This window comes from Mustelus asterias, chromosome 22 (genome assembly GCF_964213995.1).
Source record: "Mustelus asterias chromosome 22, sMusAst1.hap1.1, whole genome shotgun sequence".
In the NCBI taxonomy this organism is placed as follows: Eukaryota; Metazoa; Chordata; class Chondrichthyes; order Carcharhiniformes; family Triakidae; genus Mustelus; species Mustelus asterias.
In genome coordinates, this window is record NC_135822.1 from 72411754 (window position 1) to 72433465 (window position 21712).

At 48.0% G+C, this 21712-nt stretch overlaps 1 protein-coding gene across 2 annotated transcripts in view; it reads right to left on the reverse strand.

The window, feature by feature from the left end:
• Nucleotides 1-4960: 4960 nt before the first annotated feature.
• The window catches only part of tgfa (transforming growth factor, alpha), a 30067-nt gene continuing 13315 nt past the window's right edge, over nt 4961-21712 (reverse strand). For both annotated transcript variants that reach the window (XM_078238579.1, XM_078238577.1), the window contains 4 exons: nt 13663-13780; nt 10787-10936; nt 6825-6928; nt 4961-5389 (listed from right to left, as the gene is read on the reverse strand). In XM_078238579.1, the coding sequence (XP_078094705.1) occupies nt 5382-5389; nt 6825-6928; nt 10787-10936; nt 13663-13780 (380 nt within the window). In that variant the 3' untranslated portion in view covers nt 4961-5381. The remainder of the gene's footprint in view (nt 5390-6824; nt 6929-10786; nt 10937-13662; nt 13781-21712) is intronic.

A 21712-nucleotide genomic window follows, 5' to 3' on the forward strand; every position in this document is an offset into this window, starting at 1 on the left:
CGTATCTACACCCTTTATGGTTCTGCCATTTATCGTATAGCTCCCCCCTACGTTAGTTCTACCAAAATGCATCACTTCGCACTGATCTGGATTGAACTCCATCTGCCATTTCTTTGCCCAAATTTCCAGCCTATCTATATCCTTCTGTAGCCTCTGACAATGTTCCTCACTATCTGCAAGTCCAGCCATTTTCGCGTCGTCCGCAAACTTACTGATCACCCCAGTCAATCGGGGAGCTTGTACTCCAGGAAGCGATCCACTGCCCATCACAACAATAATGAATAATTCAAAGTGTTAAGCAGATAAACATGGGAGTCAAACTCCAAAAATTTCTGTTGTTAAACTGAGGTCTTTTTTTAAGGTGAGTAAATCATCTCCGGCTACGGAGAAGTCAAACGTTATGGGAACATGTGATGTGGAGATGCTGGTGTTGGACTGGGGTAGGCACAGTAAGAAACCTCACAGTAAGAAGCCTCACTTCTTGTTCCACGCGCATGAGGACAGCCTTAACTGGGACCTTGGGTTCATGTCACATTCCGTGTAATCCCCACCATTTGGCCTGGGCTTGCAAACTCTCACTAACTGTCCTGGCTTGAGACAATACACATCTCTTTAACCTGTGCTTAACCCTCTCTCCACTCACAGTGTCGCTGTACCTGCAAAGACTTGATTACCTGTAAAGACTCGCATTCCAACCATTATCTTGCAATTATCTTGTAATTGTGTCTTTGTGTCTATATGCTGGGTTTGGAATTAAGGGTTATGGTGAGCGGGCGGGTAAGTGGAGCTGAGTCCACAAAAAGATCAGCCATGATCTTATTGAATGGCGGAGCAGGCTCGAGGGGCCAGATGGCCTCCTCCTGCTCCGAGTTCTTATTTTATGTTCTTGTCCATGCCGCCCTTTTTTTTTAACCACGACGCTAGTCCCAATTGCCTGCATTTGGCCCATATCCCTCTATACCCATCTTACCCATGTAACTGTCTAAATGCTTTTCAAAAGACAAAATTATACCCACCTACACTACTATCTCTGGCAGCTTGTTCCAGATACTCATCACCCTCCGTGTGAGAAAATTGCCCCTCTGGACCCTTTTGCATCTCGCTCCTCTCGCCTTAAACCTATACCCTCTAGTTTTAGACTCCCCTACCTTTGGGAAAAGATATTGACTCTCTAGCTGATCTGTGCCCCTCACTATTTTATAGACCTCTATAAGATCACCCCTCAGCCTCCTACGCTCCAGAGAAAAAAGTCCCAGTCTATCCAGCCTCTCCTTATAACTCAAACCATCAAGTCCCAGTAGCATCCCAGTAAATCTTTTCTGCACTCTTTCTAGTTTAATAATATCCTTTCTATAATAGGGTGACCAGAATTGCACACAGTATTCCAAGTGTGGCCTTACCAATGTCTTGTACAACTTCAACAAGACGTCCCAACAATTGAGAAAAACATTCTACAATCAGGCAGAGTCAACATGGTTTTGTGAAAGGGAAGTCATCTTTTTCAAATTGACTTGAGTTCTTTGAGAAGGTGGATAAAGGGGAAACAGTAGATGTGATGTATTTGGATTTCCAAAAGGCATTTTATAAGGTGCCCCATGAAAGGTCAATGTTCAAGATCTCATGGTGTTGGGTCGATATATTAGCATGATCAGAGGGGCTGTCTCACTCACAGGAGACAGAGAGTCACTGGAATAAATGTATGATTTTCAGGTGGGCAAACTGTAACTTGTGGAGTCCCACATGGCTGGGGTCTCCGTTATTTAGAGTCTCTATTATTGCAGCTCCATTGGAGGTAACTTTGCTGAAGATACAAAGGTCAGCAAGATGGCAAGTTGTTAGGAGGACATGAGGAAGATGCACAGGGATATAAATCAGGAAATGAGTGGGCAAAAATCCGGCAGATGGAACATAACTCGGGGAAATGCAAGCTTGCCCGCTCTTGCAGGAAGAATGAAAAAGCAGTAGATTGCTTAAATGGAGAGAGACTGTAGATTGCTGCCATACAGAGGGATCTGGGTGTCCTAGCACATGCAGCACATGGTGTTAGCTTTCAGGGACAGCGAGTGGTTAGGATGGCAAATGCAATCACCTTCTTTGCAAAGGTGATGGAACATAAAAGTAGGGAGAACTGTGCAGGTCGCTGGTGAGACTGCACCTTGAATAGTGTGCAGGTCACTAAGGAGGGGTTTAGTTACACTGAAAGCAGTTCAGAAAAGTTTCATTTGGCTAATTGCTTATTGCTTATAAGGAGAGGTTGAATAGATTGGGCCGTAACTCATTGGAGTTTAGAAGAATGAGGGGTGATCTTATTGAAACATTTAAGATCTTGAGAGGATGTTGACAGGATCAGGTTCAAGTTTTTAGGTGTCCAGATCGCCAACACCCTGTCCTGGTCCCCCCATGCCGACACTATAGTTAAGAAAGCCCACCAACGCCTCTACTTTCTCAGAAGACTAAGGAAATTTGGTATGTCAGCTACGACTCTCACCAACCTTTACAGATGCACCATAGAAAGCATTCTTTCTGGTTGTATCACAGCTTGGTATGGCTCCTGCTCTGCCCAAGACCGCAAGGAACTACAAAGGGTCCTGAATGTAGCCCAATCCATCACGCAAACCAGCCTCCCATCCATTGACACTATTTACACTTCCCGCCGACTTGGAAAAACAGCCAACATAATTAAGGACCCCACGCACCCCGGACATTCTCTCTTCCACCTTCTTCCGTCGGGATAAAGATACAAAAGTCTGAGGTCACGTACCAACCGACTCAAGAACAGCTTCTTCCCTGCTGCTGTCAGACTTTTGAATGGACTTACCTTGCATTAAGTTGATCTTTCTCTACACCCTAGCTATGACTACATTCTACACCTTCTCCTTTCCTTCTCTATGAACGGTATGCTTTGTCTGTACAGCGCGTAAGAAACAATGCTTTTCACTGTATGTTAACACATGTGACAATAATAAACCAAATCAAATCTCATGAGGGGATTGAGCAATAGTAGCTTCAAAATCAGGGTCGTCCACTTCAGACGGAGATGAGGAGGAATTTCCTCTCTCGGAGAGTCGTTAGTCGGTGGAATTCTCCCCTCCCCCAGACAGCAGTGGGGGATGCGGGTCAGTGAATATATTCTAGACTGAGTTGGACACGTTACTGATAGACAAAGGAGTCAAGGGTTAAGGGGTAGTTAGACATGAAAGTGGAGTTGAGGCCTCAGTCAGAGCAGAAATGATGTTATTGAATGGTGGAGCAGACTCGATGGGCCGAATGGACTACCCCTTCCTCCTATTTCCTACAATCCTATCAAACCTATCTCTTTGGCCAGTTTTTCAGTCACCTGACTCGTGTGACTCTGCATCAAACAGTCTCACTATGTTTGGGATGTTTTGCATTCTGCAAATGGAAAATCCCTCTCACCTTCCTTCAGCAAATGAGAAAGTAACATCCTTTCCTGGAACACTCCTCAACTTCCTATGACTAACATTCCAGGACAGGAAGTGATGCTGATGTGAGCAGCCAATGACAGCGAGGGTTTGTTGTCCAGTCAGGTTGTGACGAGATGGAGCCTCCCTGATTCCGAATACCCCCGAGTGCTTCAGGGAAAAGTCAGGACTTCTGAAGTATAGTCACTGTCATCATGCATAGCAGCTCATTTATGCATAGCAAGATCCCACTCTCCCTCACGGTGGCATGGTGGTTTAGCACTGCTGCCTCACAGCGCCAGGGACCCGGGTTCGATTCCCAGCTTGGTTCACTGTCTGTGTGGAGTTTGCACATTCTCCCCGTGTCTGCGTGGGTTTCCTCCGCATGCTCCGGTTTCCTCCCACACTCCAAAGATGTATAGGTTAGGTGGATTGGCCATGCTAAATTCTCCCTCGTGTCAGTAGAATTAACTCAGATAAATGCATGGGATTATGGGGTTAGGGCCTTGGTGGGATTGTGGTCGGTGCAGACTTGATGGACCAAATGGCCTCATTATGCACTGTAGGGATTCTATGATTCTCTCCTTTCCTTCTCTATAAACGGTATGCTTTGTCTGTATTGCGCGCAGGAAACAGTACTTTTCACTGTATGTTAATACATGTGACAATAATAAATCAAATCAAATTCAGTGAGATAATGGTTCTGTTTCTGAGTGATATTGGCTGAAATCTAGCCCTCTCCAAGGGCCAGTAATAGGCATGATGGGCCAAGTTGCCTCCTGTACCATCTGATAAGCTTTCTTTCAATTCCCTCTCGAACTGACTCCATATCCTGACTCAACACTCCTTGAAAGTGGAGTCACAGGTGGACAGAGTGGTGAAGAAGGCATTCAGCATGCTTGGTTTCATTGGTCAGAACATTGAATACAGGAGTTGGGACGTCTTGTTGAAGTTGTGCAAGACATTGGTAAGGCCACACTTGGAATACTGTGTACAGTTCTGGTCACCCTATTATAGAAAGGATATTATTAAACTAGAAAGAGTGCAGAAGAGATTTACTGGGATGCTATTGGGACTTGATGGTTTGAGTTATAAGGAGAGGCTGGATAGACTGGGACTTTTTTCTCTGGAGCGTAGAAGACTGAGGGGTGATCTTATAGAGGTCTATAAAATAATGAGGGGCATAGATCAGCTAGATCGTCAATATCTTTTCCCAAAGGTCGGGGAGTCTAAAACTAGAGGGCATAGGTTTAAGGTGAGAGGGTAGAGATACAAAAGGGTCCAGAGGGGCAATTTTTTCACACAGAGGGTGGTGAGTGTCTGGAACAAGCTGCCAGAGGTAGTAGTAGAGGCGGGTACAATTTTAAAAAGCATTTAGACAGTTACATGGGTAAGATGGGACTGGAGGGATATGGGCCAAACGCAGGCAACTGGGACTAGCTTCGGGTTTAAAAACATGGAGAGGTTAGGCCGAAGGGCCTGTTTCCATACTGTAAACCTCTATGACTCCATAACACCATGTGACAGACACACACATATTAAAAAAAAGCTTTTTATTTCATGTCTCAGAAATTTAAATAGTTTCACAAATAATTTGAGTTATTTTCTGGTTGTTAAATAATGAAACAATCCCACAGGTATGGTTTTAAATTACACTCTGCAATTCTGAATGAGCAAATAGCTTGCCTCACTGTTTTAACATTTCTATAAATTAAATCAACAATAAAAGAACAAAAAAAAAGAAATCGAAGTCCCACATAGTACAAAACGCTTTCCTTTGTGCTCCTCAATAGATGTGGTTCTTGTACCCAGAGGTGAGGTCCCCTCGGGTAAGACAGAAATGTCTGGGGGTGGGGGGGGGGGGGGGAGATTCCGCTGCCTATTACAGTGCTGTGGCAGTGCAGGGGGGACAGATGGATGGATGGAGGTCAGACGTGGCGGGGCCGGTGTTTCGCGTCCTCACACCCCTGTCAGGGACGGAAAGGCAAGGGTTATTAAAACAGACGTCGCCACCGGAAACACAAGTTCAATCACTGCAGGCTCAGAACATGACAAAAAGAAAGACCCACCCGCCTACTCAGGACTCCCAGGATGTTCCAAAGCGGGTTACAGCCAATGCCTTACTCCTGGAGATGCAGTCCTGGTTGTTCTGTCGGAAATGCCGCTGCCAATTTGCGCACAGCAAGATCCCACAAACAGAAAGATAACCATGAACTGATCATGTGATGAGTGAGGGACAGGAAAGTGGGGAGAAAACCACTGATCTTCCTTCAAAGACGTGGAGATGCCGGCATTGGACTGGGATGGGCACAGTAAGAGGTCTCACGACATCAGGTTAAAGTCCAACAGGATGAAGGAGCAGCGCTCCGAAAGCTCGTGATAAACCTGTTGGACTTTAACCTGGTGTTGTGAGACTTCTTACTGGGCCCTTCCTTCAAATGCTGACATCTGACCCTGCACGAGAGGGGGCTTCTTTAATTTTCCATCCTCGAAGCAGCACCCTCTGGCAGTGCGGCACTCCCTCGCTACCGCCCTCGGAGGGCCAGCCAGGACTGTTTGCTCTCGTCTCTGACAAGAGATTCAAAGCCACGACTTTGGGACTGAGGAGGGGAGGCAGTGCTGTCCACCACACCAGAGCTATAACGGAAGCCCATTCAGATCCACGGCCAGTTCTGGGCTGTTTCTCTTGTGTGACGTTAGTGTCCCTTTGTGAGATGTGTTTTTTTTTAAATCATGATCTCTGCAGCTCTCACAGTCAGTGTTTCTCAGCTCACAACCTTCGGTGATGTCATTGTTGGGGGGAAACAAAAAAAGCTATGTGTCGCTCAGATGACAAGGGTTGTTTTGGCTGCAGCGTTAGAAGATTGGCTGAAAGATGCCTCTCTCCCTGTTTTTAGTTTTGAAAGTTTTACCAGTTCGCTGAAAACACAGCTTATTGCCACGCTGCAGTAAAGAATCCATGTTTTGGTGTTTTTGGGGAGCTGATGACTACAAGCTGCTCTGAGTTTTCAAGATCATTCAAAATCAACATTCAGCCCAGGGAATTGGATTCCAGCATCATGTGAGCTTTAGCCTGTGCAGTGATAAATCTGCTTCAAGGGTTCTGTCTATGGGTTTTGGTTTTAATTGCAACACATTAGGGATATTCTTTAAGGGTTATATATTATAGTGGTGGTTTTGTTGTTTGTAATTGATAAAAATTGCTGCAATTTTCTTACTATACATGTTAACTATATTCTTAAATAAACCTTGTTTGATAAAAGCTCCCAAGTGGGTCACTTGAATCACACCTGAAGTGAAACATCTCATGCCCACCCAAGCCAAATTCAAGAGGCAAAGCTTATGATTCAGGCGGGCTTCATACAACACGTTGGAGTTTCTAACCCGAACCGTAACACTTGCCTGTGTCTCCCTGAGTGCCGGGCGGTCCACTCTTCAGCAGGCTGGCTTCGGGTTTGGCAAATATCCTTTGGTACAGGTCACAATTCCTCCGTTTCCGGCAATAACTACCAGAGAGAGAAAACGTCAAGAGGTGAGTCAGTAAAATCCGGTGGACTTGAGTTATCCAAATATGGAACGTGGCTGCTGCTGACTAAGCTGGTGCTTACTGCACATCCCTCATTGCCCCTTGAGAAAATGGTGGAAAAGACACCTTCCTTAACCACTGAGTTACTCACTCAGCATTCCAGAGCCAACCACATTGCTGTGGCTCTGGAGTCACATGTAGGCCAGCCTTTGATTTGATTTGATTTGATTTATTATTGTCAATGTATTAACATACATGAAAAGTATTGTTCCTTGCACGCTATACAGACAGAACATAGAGAAGGAGAGAGTGCAGAATGTAGTGTGACAGTCATAGCTAGGGTGTAGAGAAAGATCAACTTAATGCGAGGTAGGTCCATTCAAACGTCTGACAGCAGCAGGGAAGAAGCTGTCCTTGACCGGGTAAGGGCGGCAGATTTATTTTCCTAAAGGACATTAGTGAGCCAGATGGGTTTTTCCGACAATCGACAATGGTTTTGTGGTCACCGTTACTGAGGCTCGGGCTGGAATTTTACCAACCCGCCCACCACGGAATCGGAGCGGGCGAGGGGCGGACAACGGAAATGTCCGTTGACATCGGGCGGGATTTTACGGTTTTGGGGGCAAGCGAGGCCATAAAATCCCGCCCTGGATTCCAATTTCAGATTCATTCGATTGAATTTAAATTCTCCACCTGATCGTCACGAGGACACTTGTGTGAAATATTGGGGAAAAGAAGGTTGAAGAGTATTGGATTGAGGGGTTTGGAAGGGTTTATTAACGAATTGATCGTGGGGATAAAGAGAGATGGTGAAGTGAGTCTGGGATAGAGAGGGGAGTGCATCTGGAAAAGAGAGCTCGACCATTCTAGAATGAAGCCAGGAAACAAACCCTCATTCCTCTCTCCACAAACAAAGCCCAGTTTTACCCCATTAATCACTTGAAATCTGAGATCAATCGGTATCTTGAGGCAAGGATGAAGGATGTGGAAACAAAGGCAAGAGTTGGAGTTAAGATTGAGAGCAAACATGCTTTAACTGAATGGCTAAACAGGTTTGAGGGGCTGAATGGCCTCCTCCCAGTTCCAGAGTGGTGTTTTGGCGCTTTGATTGACTTCCCTTTCATTCCAAATTCACTTCCTCTGGGATCTTCCCGATCTTAGTATCTATCATTGAACTCTCAGCGAGATCAGAGTTCTGTGGATTTCTGGTAACATAGAAGATAGGGGCAGGAAGAGGCCATTTGGCCCTTCGAGCCTGCTCTGCCATTCATCACGATCATGGCTGATTGTCCAACTCAATAGCCTAATCCTGCTTTCTCCCCATAACCTTTGATCCCATTCCCAAGTGCTATATCCAGCCGCCTCTTGAATACATTACATTGGTAACCGGATGTTGATCTGGAATATTCATCCGAGGGGCCAGTGGAGACAGATCGGGGAAGGTTTACGGGGAATGCGGGAGGGAGGATAATTGGATAGTTCTTTCAAAGAGGCTACATGCTTTGATGAACCAGATTTGCTCAGTAACAGGCACAATGCTTCATCTCAGACAGGATCCAGGTTGTTAAGAGCTGTTTTCGTGGGTTCAGACGTTGAGGATTACTGCTTGGGTGGAGGAGAAACATGAGAAGGACTGCTCGGGGGCCAGACGTTTCAATGTCTTATTGTCAAAGTCATCCTCTTTAAGTGGACTTGGAAAGTCGCACAGTCATTCTATCCTTCTCCCTAGAATCTGTATCGTAAAACCTTGTAAGAAGTCTCACAACACCAGGTTAAAGTCCAACAGGTTTATTTGGTAGCAAATACCATAAGCTTTCGGAGCACATTGTCTGTACCTTTAAGACCTGGCTGGCTGTAGGATTCGCATTCTAATCAGTATTCTGCAACTTAATTTTGTCTGTTTGCACTGTTTGAGAGCACATTTCCACTCCATCTGACGAAGGAGCAGTGCTCCGAAAGCTTATGGTATTTGCTACCAAATAAACCTGTTGGGCTTTAACCTGGGGTGGTCAGACTTCTTACCGTGTTCACCCCAGTCCAACGCCGGCATCTCCACATCGTAAAACCTTGCCACTTTTCTCTCTCTCCTCCTAACAGACTTCACAGAAAAATGGCCTCTTTCACCAGCCTGTGCTAAGATTTACTGACACTATATGGTTTGACTTGTCTGATTAAGGATGCGATATAACTGCTTCTTGTTGTTACTGGGTGAAGAATATCTAATGGTAACCTCTTCACCAGGTTCATGAAGGTGAGGTTTACCCTGTATAACCCGCCCACAGGAACAATTTGAGGGCGGGGGGGGGGTCTGTGCTCTAGGGGCATGGGCGAACCCGGGCGAGGTACATCCTGGGGAGTTGCGGCCCTTTGATACATTCCCTGAACTTTGTTAGTCTGCAAGTCACGGAAAGCAGGGCTTCAATAGCGGGAGATGCGCTCACTGCAAATACCATTCTGCCGCAGCTCCTCACTCTGCACCCAATTTCTCGCTAGGTTTGAGAGAGTCAGCGAAACAAAAAAAAGGGAAGAGGATGAGAGGATGTTGAACTGATGTTTCCCCTGGTGGGAGAGACTCAAAATAGAGAGCACAAGTTTCAAAATACGGGGATTCCCATTTCAGATGGAGATGAGGAAATGTGGTCATTGTTCCTTTTAGGGCAACACAGCAGAGTCAGGGTCACCTGGCTGCAGGGACCAAGTGGGACGGAGAGTGGGTCGTCACCCCAGTGAGTGGAGTCATCTCTCAGGCAGAAGACAAAGTGGAGACTGTGTCAACCGTGGGGGTGCTAGCCTCTGTAGAATCATAGAATCTTTCAGTGCAGGAGGCCATTCGGCCCATCAAGCCTGCACTGACAACAATCCCACCCAGTCCCTATCCCCATAACCCCATGCATTTACCTTGCTAGTCCCCCTGACACTAAGGGGCAATTTATCATAGAATCACAGAATTACTACAGTGCAGAAGGACGCCATTCGGCCCATCGAGTCTGCACCTACCACAATCCCATCTCGTAACTCCACATATTTACCCTAGCTAATCCCCCTGACAATAGAGTCAATTTAGCATGGCCAATCCACCTAACACGCACATCTTTGGACTGTGGGAGGAAACCGGAGCACCCGGAGGAAACCCACGCAGACACGGGGAGAATGTGCAAACTCCACACAGACAGTCACCCAAGCCGGGAATCGAACCCGGGTCCCTGGAGCTGTGAGGCAGCAGTGCTAACCACTGTGCCACCTTGCTGCCCCGTACAGTTTCTCTTATTACTAAATACCTTGTGTGTTTCCAATGAAATCTGTGAATGTGTGCCATTACACAGGGTGTCGTTACTCTGTGGAATTCACAGAGAACAGAAGCGGCTCAATTATTGAATATTTTTATGACTGAGTTTGAGAGATTCTTCGATGACAAGGGTGTCAAAGGATGTGGGGAATAGACAGTAAAGCAGAGACCACTATCAGATCAACCATAACCTTATTCAATAGTGGAGCAAGCTCGAGGGGCTGAATGGCCTATCCCTGCTCCTATTCCATAGGTTCCTCTGAGAGAAATTGAAAATAACGATGTGCATTTATGTCTCGTCCAACATAATGAGACGTCCCTTATCCATCCCACCCCAGGCTGCTTGCTGTGCCTTCTACATTTCAATACTTTCATCGGTTGTGAGGCTGGGTGGGATGCCCGCAGTTCCCGCGAGGCGCTCTGTAAATGCAAGTTCTTTCCTTCCTCTGAGGGGTTTTGGTGGAGCCCTCCTGTTCCCAGATGGACTCCTGACTGTCCCGGCTGGTCACTAACCCCACCCTGCCACCCTGGTACCGGCAAGACGGAACTTACTGTAGTAAGACGCACACTGCAATGAGGAGGACCGAGACAATGACAGACACCACCACTAACGTGGTGATGGCTTGCTGTTTCTGGTTGCTGGCCACGACCGCGAGCAGGTCAGCGTGTTCACACCGCGCGCCAATGTAGCCCAAGTGACAACTGCAAAGCAAACATCCCATTTGTGAAAGACATTCTCAAGCTGATACAATCGCACAGCGCGGTAGGAGGACCTTCAGCCCATCATATGCCAGTTCTGGATCTTTGGAGATAACTATCCAATCAATCCACCCAGATTCCCCAGACGCCTGGGCTAGAATACAAGTCAGAGTTTTAACAACACCAGGTTAAAGTCCAACAGGTTTATTTGGTAGCAAATACCATTAGCTTTCGGAGCGCTGCTCCTTCATCAGATGGAGTGGAAATCTCATGGAGTGGAGATCTGACAAAGGAGCAGGGCTCCGAAAGCTAATGGCATTTGCTACCAAATAAACTTGTTGGACTTTAACCTGGCGTTGTTAAAACTCTTATTGTGTTCATCCCAGTCCAACGCTGGCATCTCCACATCTAGAATACAAGAGCAGGGATGTACTTCTGAGGCTGTATAAGGCTCTGGTCAGACCCCATTTGGAGTATTGTGAGCACTTTTGGGCCCCGTATCAGAGGAAGGATGTGCTGGCCTTGGAAAGGGTCCAGAGGAGTTTAACAAGAATGATCCCTGGAATGAAGGGTTTGTCATATGAGGAGCGGTTGAGGAGTCTGGATCTGTACTCGATGGAGTTTAGAAGGATGAGGGGGATCTAATTGATAATTACAGAATTCTGAGAGGTTTAGATAGATTGGACGTGGAGACGATGTTTCCACTAGTGGGAGAGACTAGAACTCGAGGGCTCAACCTCCGAGTGAAGGGACGATCCTTTAAAACAGAGATGAGGAGGAATTTCTTCAGCCAGAGAGTGGTGAATCTGTGGAAGTCTTTGCCGCAGAAGGCTGTGGAGGCCAGGTCATTGAATGTCTTTAAGACAGAGATAGATAGGTTCTTGATTAATAAGGGGATCAGGGGTTACGGGGAAAAGGCAGGAGAATGTGGATGAGAAAAATATCAGCCATGATTGAATGGCGGAGCAGACTCGATGGGCCGAGTGGCCTAATTCTGCTCCTATGTCGTATGGTCTTATGGTCCAAGCCAGCAAATCTTCCCTTTTGGATCCTTCCAATTCTCTATCAGTGTTACAGCTTATTGGACAGCGCAGGACAAATCAAAACTCACCGCAACAAAAAACTCAACTCCCTCCAATCCCTCAACAAACCATCTTAATTTCCGTTTCTCCCTATCGACCTATCAAAGCCCTTGGTGATTTTAAACGCCTCTACTAAATGTCCTGTTAACCTTCCCTGCTCGGAGGATAATAATGGCAGTCTCTCCACATAATGAGGGCTCTTGGGATGGCACAGTAGCACAGTGGTTAGCACTGCTGCCTCACAGTGCCCGGGACCCGGGTTCGATTCCCGGCTTGGGTCACTGCCTGTGCGGAGTCTGCACATTCTCCCCGTGTCTGCGTGGGTTTCCTCCGGGTGCTCCGGTTTCCTCCCACAGTCTGAAAGACGTGCTGGTTCGATGGATTGGCCGTGCTAAATTCTCCCTCAGTGTACCTGAACAGGCGCCGTAATGTGGCGACTGGAGGACTAGAGTAACTTCATTGCAGTGTTAATGTAAGCCTTACTTGTGACTAATAAATAAACTTTTGACTCCTTCCTTCTGCTAAACCTCTCGGTGTCCTCCCTCCAAGGATGCCCAGTCTGTCTTGCCTCCCCCGCACCCCTCAGGATTGGTTTGGATTTGGCTACTGAGTCACTCACTGCAACTGGGGAGAACTAATTGACCAATCATTGCGGCTTCCTCATTTCCTACCTCAGCGACTCGACTGAAGTCATCTGAGCGGGACAGAATTAGTCAGTGGGTAACCCGCCCTCCCTGAGCCAGACACAGAGAGGGCAGCACATACGCCCGAGCTTTGGGCACAGTCGATAGGGAGAAACTGAGCCCATCGGTGGAAATATCACCAACCGAGGATGCATAATTTAAGGTAACTGGCAAAGAGAGCAATGACAAGGGTGGCACGGTGGCACAGTGGGTTAGCGCTGCTGCCTCACAGCGCCAGGGACCCAGGTTCGATTCCCGGCTTGGGTCACTGTCTGTGTGGAGTTTGCACATCCTCCCCGTGTCTGCGTGGGTTTCCTCCGGGTGCCCCGGTTTCCTCCCACAGTCCAAAGATGTGCAGGTTAGGAGCATTGGCCGTGCATCAGGGGGGATTAGGAGGGTAAATATGTGGGGTTACAGGGATAGGGCCTGGGTGGGATTGTTGTCGGTGCAGGCTCGATGGGCCAAATGGCCTCCTTCTGCACTGTAGGGATTCTATGATAAGATGCAGATAAAAGTCTTTCACGCAGTGAGTGGTAAGGATCTGGAATGCACTGCCCACGACTGTGGTGGAGGAAGGTTCGACCGTGGTTTTCCAAAGGGAAGTGGATCATGATGTTTTAAAGTTTAAAGTTTATTTACTAGTGTCACTAGTGGGCTTACATTGAGGTTCGGATGAGGTTATGGGGAGAAAAAGGGCTAAATGTTCAGAGAAATCTGCTGTCATTCACAAATCCCAACAAATTAACCTATAGATTCAAGGTGCCTTGTGAGGTGACTGTGGTGATTGTCCCTTTGAGGGCAACACAGCAGAGGAAGGCTCGCCTGCTTTGAGGGAACCGAATGGGATGAGAGCGAGTTTATGAATAAATACCTTTGGTGGGAGGGTTTCTAATGAAGTCTGTGAAGGTTCATTAATTACGTTCTGCCCCACTTATTCCAAAAGCTTCTGAACAACACGACTTACATGCACAATGCAAGAGATATCTGCGTCAGAAAATGACACGTCCCATGGAGACAGTAGTGTGTGTAAGAGACAGGACAGACCCCAAAGTGTGACTGGACAGCTGCGGCAATTGGTGGACCTACAGAGACAGAACAAAGAGCATTTTAATAAGCAAACCAATCATCTCCCTCACCGTGGCAAGACTTCATTCGTGTCCCATGTCATACATGTACATACTGCATGTTGGGGTTGGTGCTGTGGACTGCCCCTTTAAGGGTGTGGGTCAGGTGACACCCTGGGCTGTGAGCTCTCTCCATTGGGCAATCTGAGATCTGATTGTGAGCGAGTGAGTGCCCACCTTAAATAAACAGCTCCCAGGATCGAGGTTACCAAGCCGACCCCGTGATTCTTGATGCACCGTCAGTCCATAGGGGCATTCCTAATATTCTACTCCTCACGTTATTTCTCCCTCAGTCTTGCAGTGTGGTCAGATTTGAGGGGGCGGCAGGGGGTGCCACCTTTGCCTCTGAGGCAGATAGTTTAAGACCCATTCCCAGGACTTGAGCTCAGAGATCCAGGCGGACTCTGTAAAATACCGAGAGGGACACTTAGTTGCTGGAGCTTGCATTTTGTGTGTAAGAGAGGTTCCTGTGGGGCTGTTTCGATGGGCGCGAAGTATCGTAACACATGATTCAAAGGTCAGAAAGTCTTCAGATTGCTTTGCCATTTCTCGAGCTTGTGGAACCTTGCTGTGTGCAAAACAGCTGTCACATCTGTCCACATTGCAACACAGACTATTAGACCATAAGACATAGGAGCAGAATTAGGCCACTCGGCCCATCGAGTCTGCTCCACCATTCAATCATGGCTGATTTTTTTCTCATCCCCATTCTCCTGCCTTTTCCCCATAACCCCTGATCCCCTTATTCACCAAGAACCTATCTATCTCTGTCTTAAAGACACTCAATGACCTGGCCTCCACAGCCTTCTGCGGCAAAGAGTTCCACAGATTCACCACCCCTCTGGCTGAAGAAATTCCTCCCCATCTCTGTTTTAAAGGATCGTCCCTTTAGCCTAAGGTTGTGCCCTCCGGTTCTAGTTTGTCCTACTAGTGGAAACAGAGGTTGGGTTGCCACAAGAAACTTGTATTTGGGTTTCTGTTTGTCCCGTTGACAATCCTCAGGACATCTCGGGAATTTCACAACCCCAGGAAGTCATTTCAGAAGCCAATTTACACACAGGAAGATCCCACAAACAACAAGGTGGTAACACTGAGATCATCCATCTGGGTTGCAGGGTGAGGGGTGGTTTCCCTGATTAGTGCCATTGCATTGCCTGCAGTCACTCAGAAGGTCGAAGAGGGCAGGCAGGGCCTCATTTTGGCTTCTCGTTGAAAGAAACAGCTTTGACAGAGTCCCTAATTTATCCATAATATATTTGGAAATGTAGCCACTGCTGTGATGGAGACAAGCACAGCGGCCAATTTGTGCACAGCAAGATTCCACAAGCTCGACAACTGACGAAAGATCTGAAGACGTTCTGGTCTTTGAGTCAGGGAATTGTTAAACGTCTCTGCCACAGTCATGCAGCCGGGTGAGTGTCAGCCTGGATTAGGGGCTCAACTCAGAGTGGGGGGTCAAACCCACAATGTTCTGACTCAGAGGGTGGACACTGACCACTGCAAAACAGCTCGCACCTACTGAGGGTGCTGTCCAGCCAATCCAATCTCATTCTCTTTTCTCCAATAGAATGGAGAGGCGTGGTTAGAATCCATCATACTGGAAGCCTTGACGTGGAGATGCCGGCTGGACTGGGGTGGGCACAGTAAGAAGTCTCACAACCACCAGGTTAAAGTCTCACATTCCAACCATTATCTTGCAATTGTGTCTCTGTCTATATATGCCGTGTTTGTGAAGCCGACCTCTCCACTCACCTGATGAAGGGCCAACGCTCCGCAAGCTCGTGATTCCAAATAAACATGTTGGACTTTAACCTGGTGTTGTGAGACTTCTTACTGTATCATTCTGGAATAATGTATACAGCTGCCACAAAGCAGAAGCTGCTTTGGTCTAGGGGGTGGCACGGTGGCACAACGGTTAGCCCTGCTGCCTCACAGCGCCAGGGACCCTGGTTCGATTCCGGCCTCGGGTCACTGTCTGTGTAGAGTTTGCACGTTCTCCTCGTGTCTGTGTGGGTTTCCCCCGGGTGCTCCGGTTTCCCCCCACTCTCCAAAGATGTGCGGGTTAGGTTGATTGACCATGCAAAATTGACCTGAATGTCAGAGGATTAGCAGGGTAAATATGTGGGGTTACGGGGATGAGGCCTGGCTGGGATTGTGGTCAGTACGGACTTGATGGGCCAAATGGCCTCCTTCTGCACTGTAGGGAATCTACGATGGATTCTACAGTGGGTGTTTTGCTTTTTAATTAAAGCCTTTTCTGTACAGTCCGTCCGTCGCATGTATCTTCCTCCTGAGGTGTAAAGGCCTCAGGTACAGTCAAGTGTTAACAGTTTAAAAAGGCATCGCATGTCAATGTGTTGAAAATATGCAGGGACATCTGACACGCTCTGAACTGTGGAAGATGTTATTGTGTGGCCAGCATACGGCCAGCATACATTGCTGCCGTTTTGTTTGGAGAATAGGAGAGCTTTCATTCACCGGGCAGAATGGAGACATCCTATCTCAGCAGCTGTTGTCTGTGCAGTGCCTGCTTGCCCATGCCAGCCGCTTTGATCTGCCGACGGCTGGCTCAGGTACAGTCAAAAGCGCCGATTCCCCAAAGCTTCAGAGGTTTGGAGTTAGCCAGGGTTTCCAATGTCTGTATTCATGTGTTTACTGAGGGAACCTGTCGAGTGGGAGAGAACCATTCATCCTTCACCCCGCTTCTCCCTCCAGCCCTGCCGCTACTACACCTGGTACTCAGCGCAGAGAGAAACTGTCCTGTGTGTGTGTGTGTGTGTGTGTGTGTATGTATATGTGTGTGTTGTGTGTGTGTGTATATATGTGTGTGTGTATGTATATGTGTGTGTGTGTTGTGTGTGTGTATATGTGTGTGTGTATGTATATGTGTGTGTGTATACATGTGTGTGTCTGTGTGTGTATATGTGTGTGTGTCTGTGTATATGCGTGTATGTATGTGTGAGTCTGTGTGTGTGTATATATGTGTGTGTGTATATGTGTGTGTGTGTGCGTATGTGTCTGTGTGTGTATATATGTGTGTGTGTATATGTGTGTGTGTGTGCGTATGTGTCTGTGTGTGTATATTTGTGAGTGTGTGTGTGTGTGTGTGAGTGTGTGTGTGTATATGTGTGTGCGTCTGTGTGTGTATATTTGTGAGGGTGTAAGTGTGTGTGTGTGGGAGGGTGTGAGTGTGTGTGTGAGTATGTGTGTGAGTGTGTGTGTGAGTGTGTGTGTGTGTGTGTATATGTGTGTATATTTGTGAGTGTGTGAGTGTGTGTGTGTGAGGGCGTGAGTGTGTGTGTGTGTGTGTGTGAGTGAGTGTATGTGTGAGTGTGAGTGAGTGTGTGTGAGTGTGTGTGTGTGTGTGTGAGTGTGAGGTTTCCTTTTAACCCTTCGCTACGTGGAGACAAAGATGTGCATTTCTATAGCAACTTGCAGCAGCTCAAGACATTGCTTTTACATTGTGTTTGACAGCCAATGAAGTACTTTGGGAAGCACCATGGCTGCTGTAGGTAGTGTAGCAACCAATGTGCGCACTTTCGGTGGGACTGGAAGATGCTGCCGGTGGAAAGGGCCGGAGAATCCTGCCCGATAATCCTGCCCCTGGTCTCGGAAAGTGTCGCGCTCTGAAAGCGTTGGCATCTTGGACACGGGTGGTGTCAGATTTCACTGAAACCCACAAACGGGGTGAGGAAGGGGCCTGGGTTTTGACTCCATCTGACAGGAAGAGGGAAGACGCAGGAACACGTTAACTAATGTTCCAGGGAGCCGGGTTCGAATCCCACCACGGCAGATGGTGGAATTTGAATGCAATAAAAAAATATCTGGAATTAAGAATCTACTGATGACCGTGAAACCATTGTCGATTGTCGGAATAACCCATCTGGTTCACTAATGTCCTTTAGGGAAGGAAATCTGCTGTTCTTACCCGGTCTGGCCTACATGTTACTCCAGAGCCACGGCAATGTGGTTGACTCCCATCTGATTCCTGGGATGGCAGGATTGTCATATGAGGAGAGAGTGGGTCGACTGGGCCTGTATTTGGTGGAATTTACAATAATGACAGGGAAACGATATAAACATTCTGACAGAGCTGGGCTTGGGTGCAGGAGAGTTGTTTAAATGGTAAAAAATAGCAGCATGCTGCTGTGCAGAGGGACCTGAGTGTCCTTGTGCAGGAATCACAAGGAGTTGGTTTGCAGGTGCAGCAGGTAATTAAGAAGTCAAATAGAATTTTGTCCTTCATTGCTAGAGGGATGGAGTTTAAAAATAGCAAGGTTATGTTGCAGCTGTATAAGGTGCTGGTGTACTGTGTACAGTTTTGGTCTCCTTACTTGAGAAAGGATATACTGGCACTGGAGGGGGTGCAGAGGAGATTCACGAGGTTGATTCCGGAGCTGAGAGGGTTGGCTTATGAGGAGAGACTGAGTAGACTGGGGCTATACTCATTGAAATTCAGAAGAATGAGGGGAGATCTTATAGAAACATATAAGATTATGAAGGGAATAGATAAGATAGAAGCAGGGAAGTTGTTTCCACTGGCGGGTGAAACTAGAACTCGGGGGCATAGCTTCAAAATAAGGGGAAGCAGATTTAGGACTGAGTTGAGGAGAAACTTCTTCACACAAAGGGTTGTGAATCTGTGGAATTCCCTGCCCAGTGAAGCAGTTGAGGCTACCTCATTGAATGTTTTTAAGGCAAGGATAGATAGATTTTTGAACAGTAAAGGAATTAAGGGTTATGGTGAGCGGGTGGGTAAGTGCAGCTGAGTCCACGAAAAGATCAGCCATGATCTTATTGAATGACGGAGCAGGCTCGAGGGGCCAGATGGCCCACTCCTGCTCCGAATTCGTATGTTCTTATGTTCTGACTCTGGCTTGCGGTTGGGTGCTGGGGTCTAAAACAAGGGGTCACAGTCTCAGGATGCAGGAGAGGCCATTCAGGACTGAGGTGAGGAGAACTTTCTTCACTCAGAGGTGGTGAACCTGTGGAATACTCTACAGCAGAAAGATGTGGAAATCAAGTTACCGAATAGATTTAAGAATGAAATCGATTTCTCGGCTGGAATTTTACCGGGCGGGCGAGGCTGGCGAACGGCATTCTCCATTGGCCTTGGGTGGGCGAGATGGTGAAATTCTGGCACTGGAAGCTAAAGGTGTCCAGGGGTATGGGGAGGGTGTGGGAGTAGGGAGCTGAGATAAAGCATCCGCCATGATCATATTGAATGGTGGAACAGGCTAGATGGGCCGAATGGCCTATTCCTGCTCCCATTTTCGATGTTCCTCTTTGATATACCGACACTGTCTTTTCCAACTATTGTATAGCAATGGTCCTTAGCTCTCAAGTCTACCTCATTCCAGGAGGGAAGTGAATACCTGAAAATATCCACAACAAAACTCTGATTCCCAAAGGTGGCGGTTCAGAATTCTAGAGTTACTGCCGCAATTATTCAGCCTGACTTAGGTACAAAAACCGGTCAGATTGCAGCTGCTCTGCTCTCCAGCTGTCGGAGTATTTCTTTACTGATGGCGAGGCATCAAAGGGTTAGCGAGCATTGCCTTTGCTTCCACAGCTCTGGCAGTCAGCTCCACGGGGTAAGAGGCTGAGAGAGTCCACCTCAACTCAAATAGCAGCAGGCCCTGAGGCTCAACTGCATCGCAAATAAATCCCATCGGGAATTCAGAAGAAACTTCTTTCCCTACGGGGAGTGGGGGAGAATGTGGGGCTCGCTCCCACGGGGAGTGGGGGAGAATGTGGGGCTCGCTCCCACGGGGAGTGGGTCCCAGTTTCTTCCAGTTTCAGAGGGAGGTTCCTCAGTGCGAGTGGTGCGATGGCTTTCTGAAGGAGCGCCTTTGGCCAAACATCGATCCATCCTTTCGGAGGTCTTTGATCCAGGGGGTGAAGTTGTTCCCTCATGTTCCTGCTTCCCGGGGTTGGCTTAAACATGGATGGTATTTTCTCCCTCTCGCTGAGAAAGCTCAGCAGGCGAGAAATCAAGATGGACACTCCAGCTGCAGTACCGAGGGGGGAGCTGCACTGCCGGAGGTGCCATCCTTCGGGTAGGACGCTACCCAAAGTTCTGTCTATCCCCGAGGAGGGATGGAAAAGATCCCATGTCTCCATTCTGAAGGAGAGCAGGGGAAATCCCTCCCCCCTCCATCCCCCCCACTGGCATGGACCATACTGATTCCCCAACCAACATCAGAGTCTCTGCTCATGGTCGCTCTGTTGTTTGTGGGATCTTGCCGTGCACAAATTGGCTGCTGTGTTTCCTGCCTTCTTCAACAATGGCAACCTTGCCTTTTCTGGGGTGTGGCGGCTGGTACGGCAGATGTTGGACACATCTGGAGATTGTGACTGCAACTCACAACCACACACACCCGGGTTAATCAGCCTTCAGAGGTCAGGGAGCATTAACCAGGCTGGTCTTTCAGCAAGCACAGATGATTCACAGCTAATCCGAATGGAGTGTTTAAGATGATTAAAGGTTTTGATAATGTTGAGTTAGAGAGAAGCGATTGAGGGGAGTGGGGGGGCGGGGGGGTGAATGGTTTAGGGGCAGCGGGGAGTCCACATTGAGGGGAACAAGAGAATGTCACCTTTGAACTTTCAGGTTTGAGGTCAGGAAAACCTGCTGTGGCAGCAAGAATCGCTTCTCAATTCCACAAGCACAATTGTTAGGTTGGACTGTGTGGTTAGATTAGATTACGATGCACAGTGATTAGCACTGCTGCTTCACGGAGCCAGGGCCCAGGTTCGATTCCAGTCTCTCTGTGCGGAGTCTGCATGTTCTCCCCACGTCCATGTTCAGGCCAAGGTTAAAGTTCGGAGTTCAGGCACAGGTTGGCCGCTCTATGGTGGACCAGGTGATGGGGCTGAATGGCCTCCTCTGTAGATCCAAACCGGTTTGCCCATCTTCTCCTGGACATGGGGGATAGTGGAAGCAGAGGGACAGGGATGGAGAAGGTGGAGGAGGATTCCCTCCTGTTCTACATTCCCAGCTTTCTCCATCCTGATCCGTCAGGAGCCCTCCAGGAGGGAGAACCTCTTTGCTGCTCTGCTATAACTATGGCCTCTCCACCAGGACCATCTCTCATCCCTTTACTTGTCCCACTGCCATCTCCCTCCGCTTGCACCATCAACCCTCGTATTCCTGAATCTCTCCCGTCTCTCACCCTATCACAGGCTGTCTCTGTTATTTTCCTCATTGCCCCCCTCCCCGGTGACCTCCAGACACCCTCTCCCTGCCCCTGTGTTTGTGGAAAGCCTGTTTCAGCCTGAACATTATCCAGCTGTGGTGAAAGGGGTTCAAGCTAAAACATTAACTCGGTTTCTCTCTCCGCAGATGCAGGCCTGACCCTGCTGGATATTTCCCGCTCTCCGGCCTTCCGGTTCTGCCAGTCTCCATCCCAGGAAACGTAAATTCACAACTCGGAAAATCGGCACGCAAGCGCGTGGATTCTAACTGGAAGCAGAGCAGGGGTCAGGTCTAAAGTTTATTTATTAGTGTCACAAGTAAGGCTTACATTAACACTGCAATGAAGTTACTGTGAAATTCCCCTCGTCGCCACACTCCGGCGCCTGTTCGGATACACTGAGGGAGAATTTATCATGGCCAATGCACCCTAACCAGCACGTCTTTCAGAGTGTGGGAGGAAACCGGAGCACCCGGAGGAACCCCACGCAGACACGGGGAGAACGTGCAGACTCCACACAGACAGTGACCCGAGCCAGGAATCGAACCCGGGTCCCTGGCGCTGTGAGGCAGCAGTGCCAACCACTGTGACGCCGCGCCGCCCCTACCTGCCACCCTGTCCAATATTCACCCCTCAACCAACATCACCGCAAAACGAGAAGACGATTATTTGGTACGGCTGCCAGTGGGATCGC